The following is a 9,011-nucleotide window of genomic DNA, read 5'->3' on the forward strand; positions in this document are numbered from 1 at the left end:
GATATGCGATCAAATTTCTAATTTGAGGCTGTATTACGTCGATTCTGGCACCCAACATCACAACAAGATGATATTTTCAGCTCCTTATGTAGCCGAACCTGCGCTGGTTTGAATGAGCCGCCTCCCATTTCCCCTTTGTTTTGCTGCCTCCAGCTAGCGCTGCGACGTCGCTGACCCTAGTTACCTGTGGTTGGCCTTTTGCGCTTGAAATGGCTGCATTTGTTGTTGCTAGGAGGAGGCACTGCAGAGAACAGAGAGCGAGTGATAGAAGGGAGAGGATTTTTTCCACACGTATTAATTTACTTGGAATGCCAGAAGAAAACATATCCGTACGCTAATTTGCGCTGCGCTTGGTAGATTGTATTGGTCATTATGGAAATTAGATGTTGTGTCTGTGTTCTTTAATTTGTGCGTTGTCAGTAAATCACCCGCAGAAATTTCCACGCCCATAGGCGCTGTTTTGGAATTGCAATATCGTGCAAATGTGCCCTGTTTAGTAAATCTGGCCCTAAGTTTTGAGGTCTCCCATAATGGTCCTTCAAAGATAAACAATAATTCTGAATGATTAATAATGAAATTGACTTTAGAATAGCTCCATAATCAATATTTTTTTATTAGTTTGTTGTTGCCGCCCTAGTTAAAACGTGCATTAACACACTCTCATGTGAAATAACGTCAGATACAGACTTTACCCTCTTTTGTCAAACTGTTTTCAGCCTCTTCTTTGTTCAGGTCAGAAAATTATTTACTGTATAAAATTACATTAGACTTGGCCATTGACATTGACATGGCCATTAAAAGGCCAAAATGACTGTGACAATGACTCTTCTCATTTCCCTTCCTTTTTCAGAGTACTTAGTACACTGATTGGTACATGTATGTCTTATTGCTATGAGGCTCTATTTACATGAACAACAAACACAGAGAAGCATGTTTTGTCTTGTTCACATCCTTCTGCTGATAAATAAGCATTTTAAAAATATAACTGGCATAAGTGATAAAACGGGAAGCATTTGTGAGACTGATAACATTGCAAAACATGCGGTTTAATGATTGTGTGCAGCAAAATTCTTATTGTATTTCTGTGAGACAGGAAGTACTGGCCTTCCTTGTGCTTTCCACTGAACTGCAATGTCATGAGAAAATAAAAAGAAATGATAAAGAAATACCACTAGCTCAACACCACAGTTCAAGACAATATCTTTCTAATGAAATTCCTGTTAAACAAAGGTGATAGAGTATTTCTGAAATGACACAGATCATGAGATTTGAATGCAGTCAATATATGATGTCTGTGGAAACAATATTGTTAATGTAGTTAAGAGCTTCAAAGCTGACTTCAGACATGATGCTTGTTCATTTAAAGCGTGATTGTTAGAAATTGTTGTAAGAGGGTTTTGTCTAACACATCAATACTACTTTCATCACTCATATACACTGAAAAGAAAATGCTCTGCCAAGCTGCCAAGCCTTGGCAATACCATCACAAAGATGAAAGAAAAAAGACAACTAGTGATGAGAGAAAAGGAAGGGATAACACTTTACCTGATCTGGGTTTCAGGCCAAAGACAGTCAGAGTTGTGGTAAAATCACTAGATCGCATTCCCTCCTGTAACAACACAAATATGGAAACACCGCAAACAATTCGTGCTGGATTTGGTAATGGATTCAGTTTCTTCTGACTGAGATGGTCTGTTTTACCACAGATGTTTCTCTCTCTCATGAACTTTGTCAATGTAGTATTGTACTTCTACAGAATGCAACAGGGCTATAAAACCAAGCTTCCCGCAAAGTCTGACCAATAAATTGCCAAGAATTTCCAAACCACAGATTGCATTAACAAAGAGCAGATTTGTAGCGGATGAAATACTTAAAGCTGAGCAAAGAACCAGAAAAATACATACAGACATTTCTGTGGTTGAAATCTTTGATAAAGAATGAAATAAGATCTTATTTGAAAAGAGTGGTAACGAAAGTGGTTAAGAAATATGAAAATGGTTAGACTATATATGCTTATGCTGCAATTGGTCATAGGGAGTATAGCTAAAACTATGATCTAGTCTACAAGATGTGAACAATGGGAGAGCTTAGAAGAAAAGTGAGTTTAACCAATCAAATTGAAGAAAACATGCAACCTTGCTATTGTTATGCATTTCTTAACACATAAATGTGTGTAATTTTTTAAAGGGGTCATGAAATGTAGAATCAAAATGTTTTTACACATATACAGTAGGAGGTTCTTCTAAAATAAAAACATATTGCAAGTTTCAGAACTCAAAACTAACTTCCCAGTTTTCTGATTATGCCCAGATTTGGTATAAGAATCCCCCCGACATGCCCCTTAACGTGTCATCAAATTATGAAATCAAGGAGTATGTTCTGAACAACTCATGTCTGTCCAGTGTCCACCAATCACAAGAGTGATACTGCTGTTGAATAAAGATGTCCAAGATGTCCACAATGGCACCTCCAAAACCTCAGCATAGATCAGAGTATTAGAAACGCATGAGTGACTAAAATATAAAGCTTTTTTTTGTTCTTCACAATTTGCAATGGACTGTTTTGTGAATTATTGTAAATATGCTGCCATTTTCCTTTACAACTTTTATTGAAAGATGCCACAATAACAAGCATTCTGTCATCGGATGCAATGCAGTTAAGTACATTTATTTTTAATCTTATAGTGTTTTTGTAATAAATGTTAAACCAAGATACCAAGAGTATCATTGTTTAAGCATTGCTAATAAAATCAGTAAATACCTGCATACATGCAGTGCCTTTAATAATACAACCAGTAACAACAGTACTTTTAAAACTATATACCAAAAAATCAAGCAAATAAGCAAGCAAAAGCAATTGCCACACTGAAACGGATTTTTGCAATTGCTGTAGTGCCTCAGGATCTGACTTGGGCTCAAATATATACGGCCTATCACAGCACTAGCCAGCTCAAGTATCAAAACACACATGCTGTAAAGGACGTTGTGCGATATGGTGCATTGAAATTACTGTATTACTTTAGTTTCTGCAAGAGGTAACCCCTTGAAATTGAGCGTTTTTCACAGAAAGTGAAAATGAGGATGGAAATGATCATTTTTACAAATATTGTATTGTGACCTTTTGTTTTTGTTTAAAAAAAAAATTATAAACAGACCGTGGGAAATATTATGAAGAACTAAAACTGCATTTCATGACCCCTGTAATTGTGGAGTTGCTCTACTGTGGTGACGTGACTCTCAGCTGGAGAATCTTGGCGATCTTGGCACGTAGACAGTCACAGCACAAAGTCTCACCTCACAATCATTGTCGTTGCCACTGGAGTTTCTTCGAGCACTTTGGCACTTATACTGAAACGGGAGACACAGGGAGGCAGAGAATTACATTCCTGATATTAATCACATTATCAGCTTTTAACATCAGAAATGCATTAAATAGTCTAGAGCAGTGGTTCTCAACCACATCCCCACCCAACACTACATATACTGCATTGAGAACCACTGGTCTAGAGATAAAAGGATAAAGTTCACCTTGCCCAAACATTCACTGACTGTCTGACGCATGTGCTGACACTATCGCCACATTAAATCTGGCTGAAACTAGTCTAGTCATAATCTGGTACCTTTAGCAAGATAAACACACATTCATGAGCAGAAACGTATAATTTGCTTCATTTCTTTTTGTCAGTTTTATTTGAAATAATCAGTACTTATTACTTTTGTACCGCCATAAATTCTGATCTCAAAATGAATACACCTTTCAACCATTTCTTCAGTATTTTCTGTGTGTGCCACAACAAATATTGCACTGTAAGTACAGTAGTCAACATTTGAAGTGGATCAAAACCTTTCATCAAAGTTGTCCTAAAATTTCTTGTCTTAGGACAACTTTGATTAACTTTTTTGATCCACTTCAAATGTTGAAATAAGTATTTAATAATAATGAATCAAACAATAAATACTAATATTCATGGCTGTTTTAATTGCTTTGCTTTCAAACGTTAGAGCTTTTATTGTGGAGGAAAACTCTATGTAGACCTTACAGCTTCTCTTCTGTTGATAACAGGTTTATAAACGATTCATTACAAATTTGGGATGATAGCTGGTGTGTTGCATTTTCAAATGCACAATATAAGTGTCCCAAACTAACACTGCTGGCAAAGATGGAGTTTGTGTGGAGCAACCTTTAGTAACTGTGAATGTTTAACTGTTTTATAACATAGACGCTTTATTTAGGAAAGAATATACAACTCTTTTTTATGAGAAGAGAGTAAGACATATAATAGACAAGGGAAGGGAAAAAGCAGTGTAAATCAAAAATGATCAGCCTGGCATCGCCCTGCACTTGTCGGAATGATGGAAGGGAGAGCACGTTCTACAGAAAAATGCAGATTAACTTCATACACAAGATCTCACGCATCAGGGGCCGATGACTAATATTCCTGTACGTAAGCCTGTATCTTTGCTCCGGGTGGAATCACACAGCCATAGTGATTGAATTACCCCATTCAAGAAAGATATGCACATATCAACTGGCAAACACAGTAATGTTTTCCAGACGACCTGCATGTGTGCGTATGTAATAAAAGGTTGAAAAGGTGTGTGTCGGGGTGTGTACAAGAACTCTATTTTGTGGCAAACTTCAAACGTTGTTTTTTAAATGTCATGCCTCCATTAGTGTCATAACAGTGGTACGAAAACACTGCAAAAGCACAACAGAGCAGTAAACGCTGATGTATCTAATTAATAAACCAAACCAATCAAATCATCCAAGGCCTCTCGTTCTTCCTCTCAGGCACAGGTCAGTACTTAGGAAAGAGTGTTATTGTGAAGTCATCTGGGCACAGACTGGGCTTGTCCCCGATTTTGTTCTTTGACAGTTCCATGGAAGTGCAAAACAAATGCACATTTAAAAGAGACAGACAGTTAAGGGAAATTCCCTTAGGAGGAGGTACTGTATATGGATATGTGTGTTTCTGTGTGTCCTGCCAAAATCCTACGGACCACCTATTTTAAACCTATTTTCTTTCCTTGACATTTAACATTTCATTGTTCACACACACACACACACACACACACAAATAAAATAAAAATAAATAATTTGCTTGCTTAAAAAATGACAAAGGACAGAAAAAACTATGTTGACTCAAAAGTGACAAGAATAGACAAACACAGCCCACTTAAATAAATAACAAACAATGATACATGTTTTACTGAACACACTGTGTAAACAGTCACTCTGCAGGATGAAAAAAATCTGAACACTGCATTTAATAATCTTCATTTTGGCAGATACATCCTCCACCTCAATGTTTCCTGTAACTGTGGACCAGACAAGCTTTCATGGTCAGAAGTTTTGAACAATTGCTTTTCACTAAACTCTTTCAGCTAGCTAAAATAGATGTGAATGTGAATGGCTCTCTTGAGGTAGTGCCAAAGCATCTCAGTCAAACTGAGGTCAGAATGGGCCATTCCAGATTGCGTAATTTCCTATCATTCTGTTATTCTACTTATGTGCTTTAAGCCATTGTCTTTTCCAATACTCTTGCAGCCTTTCCCAATAAACTTCTGTTTATCTGTCATGACAGAAAGCTGTCCAGGCCCTGGGCAGCAAGGCAGCCCAAAACCAACTTTACAGCTGGATGTGGCTTTGATGTTGGTGCACTGTGTCTTTTCACTCCACACGTGGTGTTGTATGTTTTAAGAGCTTTGTTTTAAGAGTTTCATCTGTTTACATAGTGTTTAATGCATCACACAGACATGCATCACACATACATGTCAACAAAGATGTTAGCATTCTCCAGGGATTTTTGTGAATTAGGTGGCTTTCAAAACTTTTGTAATAGCACATTATAGGGCCCAGAGCTTGTTTCAGTGACAAGAATCCATGTTTTTGTTGAGGTCACTAGCCTAGAGATTCACATATGTTTTCCACCCTGCACTGTGAATCTGTCTACAGTTAATTCAATAAATACATGAAAGCGTGTTTGTTGGTGTGTTATTTGCTTAAGCAGACTGTGTTTATCCATCTATTGTGCTGCAATTTTTACAAGTTAAGACCAATTTATGCAGTAAATCCAAACAAATCCTGCCATTCTATAAGTAACTAAAACAAGGCGAAAACCAGCAAGGTACCTGAAATAAGATACATATAATTGTCTTCACATGTAAAACTCTAGGATCTAGGATTTCCTCTCTTCAATATATAACAATTACAGCCAACTTTATGAACGATCACAAGATATTATTTGAACAATATAGGCACAGGACTAGAAACCAATGCTAATCTTAAAGAGTCCTTTAAAAGCACCTCAAAAAGAATAAACTCCTCACATCTTGAATTTCCAAGGTTTACAAAGATAAGGACTGAAGTACATTAAGGAATCAGTCTGGGGCTGCGGTATCTGAGACAAAATATCATGGGCTGAGGCTAGGGGTATTGTAACTGTTTTAACATACTGAAGTATAACACAAGTTGCCCTGTGATATATACAAGTCTCAAGTGGCATGAAGTAGTTACATTTTTTAGTTTGTCTGTCTGTGTGTGTGTGTGTGTGTGTGTGTGTGTGTGTGTTTGACAAAACTAGTGAGAGAGGGATACGTGAGTATGCACGAGCAAACAAAATATGTGAGCGTGAGAAAAACCAAGAACATGTGCGTGCTTGGGTGTGTACCTTCAGGTAGTCTTTTCTCAGGTACTTGTTTCTTCTCCGATCCTCATTCTGGTTAAGCACAGGGGGAACCACCGGCCATCTTGGCTCTGAGTCACTGCTCTCCGATTTCAAACTTCCATCAAACGAGCAAGATGAAGAAGGCTGAGGAACAAATCACAAAATTATGGTGAATGACAAGGCTCAAAATGGATTTCATGGGGCCCTAAATTAAAATCTAGCTACTCTGTGGAGCTGTAAACAAACAAGTTAGGTATACATTCATTCTCATGGTCTCATGTGGAAAGCATTTCCCTCCACATTAATGGTAAAATGAACATTGTGATAAATATTGATATCGTATGATATGAAAAAAATATTGTGATAATACTTTTGGCCATACTGCCCAGCCCTAAGATGAGTTGTTGTTGAAACAGGGAGAAAACACACACACACACACACACACACACACACACACACACGAGTGAGACCATGACCTGTGAGAGTGATGATACATGGCGTGGTTTCACTCGTGTGTGTGTGTGTGTGTGTGCGCGCATGGGCGTGGTTAGCATATGGGGACTGATTAAAACATGAGGGGGCTCTGTTAATGAATATATGACAGATGGAGAACCACCCCCCACACTTAAAAGATAGATACTCTGTGGAGTTGTAAACAAACAAGTTATGGTTACATTCATTCTCAAGGTCTAACATGTGGAAAGCATTTCCTTCCACATTAATGGTAAATGAACAATGACACATGAATGAACAAATGCATGGAAGCATCAGTAAAAATGCACTGAAAACTACAAACCAATTAGCAATGATTTGTTTTCCAGCCCAAGTGTGCTTATGAATTAATGGAGTTACATTTTAGTTGTATCACTTTTTACCTTGCAATGAATAAAATGTTGTGGGGAAAAAAACATGTTGTAATGAAAAAAATACACTACCATTCAAATATGTGAGGTTGATAAGATTTTTTTTTTAAATGTCTTTAAAAGAAGTCTCTTATGTTCACCAACGCTGCATTTATTTAATGAAATACAGTAAAAACAGCAAATTAAATATATTCCTGTAAAATTTCAGCAATCATTACTTCAGTTTTGAGTGTCACATGATCCTTCAGACATCATTCTAATATGCTGATTTGGTGCGGAAGAAACATTACTATTATATACTAGTGTTATTAAAGTTGAAAACAGTTGTGTTGTTTAATATTTTTGAAGCTATGATGATTCTATCTTTATTGTCACTTTTAATGAATTTAATGCATCTTTGCTAAATAAAAATATTAATTTCTTTCCAAAAAATCTTATCGACCCAATCTTTTGAAGAGGGGTTTAAGTATTGTTTGAGCTGGTGAAAATTGTTGTGAATAAAAATACTACTAGAATATTGGACTTGAGAAGCTTTACTGTAAGGATAGAAATGAATGAGGAGGAGTACTGTGATGAATTGAAGAGTGACCTCAGAGAAAGCTGCATCTTCATCAGTGAGATCAGTCTCCTTGAAAAATATACACACACAAAAAAACAAAAACACAGAATGAGGGAGAATCGAATGGAATTCACAAACACAATGATAAAGCAGACCCAGATGAAATCTGTAAAACATCTCCACCCACCCACATGTTTTTATCTTCTTTTATGTTCAGCTGAAGAAAATTTTGGTACATTTGAGGTATTTGATAACAACTTGAGGTAAATGATAATTGAAATGATAATTTTCGTTTTTGGGGTGAACTAAAGTAGCGTTTGTTTCACACAAACACTAAAGTTTCTTCCCTGGTGCGAAGTATATCCAAGGTTGCTGGAGGGAAGAGGTTATTTTCCTGCCCTCACGTTAGTGAACACGTCATCAAAGACATGTCATTGCAAGGGTGAGGGCACATGAGTTTAAAAAAAATATATGATGTATGATGCAAGCAGAGGCGGACAAAGTACTCAACTCCATTACTTGAGTGAAAGTACAGATACTGCTGGTCAAATATTACTCCATTACAAGTAAAAGTTGTAAAGACAAATTTTTACTTAAGTAAAAGTACAGAAGTACTTGCTTTTAAAAGTACTTAAGTACCAAAAGTAAATTTCCTTTTTTATGTCAATGCACTGTTTTATTGTTGTACGTAGTAGTACTTACAATACTTCTGAAGCAACTGGTCAGTGTTCAAAAAATGCTGGGAAATCCCTTCACATAGCCCTACAAGAGTGATTACTGATAAACTGTCTGAAAAAAGGAAAGTCACATTTTAGAGAAGAAAAAAATCACCTACTGACTTTCAAAGCTACTACATAGTAACGACTTTCTACTTCGAGGACCTTGATAGAAATGTAGTGGAGTGAAAAGTACAATATTTGTC

The 9,011-nt window shown here is 36.8% G+C and overlaps 1 protein-coding gene across 3 annotated transcripts in view; it reads right to left on the minus strand.

Annotated features, from left to right (window-relative positions):
• Nucleotides 1-9,011, minus strand: part of LOC107700248 (leucine-rich repeat and calponin homology domain-containing protein 2-like) — a 66,152-nt gene that overhangs the window by 6,812 nt on the left and 50,329 nt on the right. For 2 of the 3 annotated variants that reach the window (XM_016501842.1, XM_016501839.1), the window contains 4 exons: nt 8,120-8,158; nt 6,671-6,811; nt 3,294-3,347; nt 1,546-1,609 (listed from right to left, as the gene is read on the minus strand). In XM_016501842.1, the coding sequence (XP_016357328.1) occupies nt 1,546-1,609; nt 3,294-3,347; nt 6,671-6,811; nt 8,120-8,158 (298 nt within the window). The remainder of the gene's footprint in view (nt 1-1,545; nt 1,610-3,293; nt 3,348-6,670; nt 6,812-8,119; nt 8,159-9,011) is intronic. The other variant, XM_016501841.1, reaches the window with a different exon arrangement.

Source organism: Sinocyclocheilus anshuiensis, unplaced genomic scaffold, assembly GCF_001515605.1.
Source record: "Sinocyclocheilus anshuiensis isolate Anshui unplaced genomic scaffold, SAMN03320099.WGS_v1.1 scaffold1236, whole genome shotgun sequence".
Classification (NCBI taxonomy): domain Eukaryota; kingdom Metazoa; phylum Chordata; class Actinopteri; order Cypriniformes; family Cyprinidae; genus Sinocyclocheilus; species Sinocyclocheilus anshuiensis.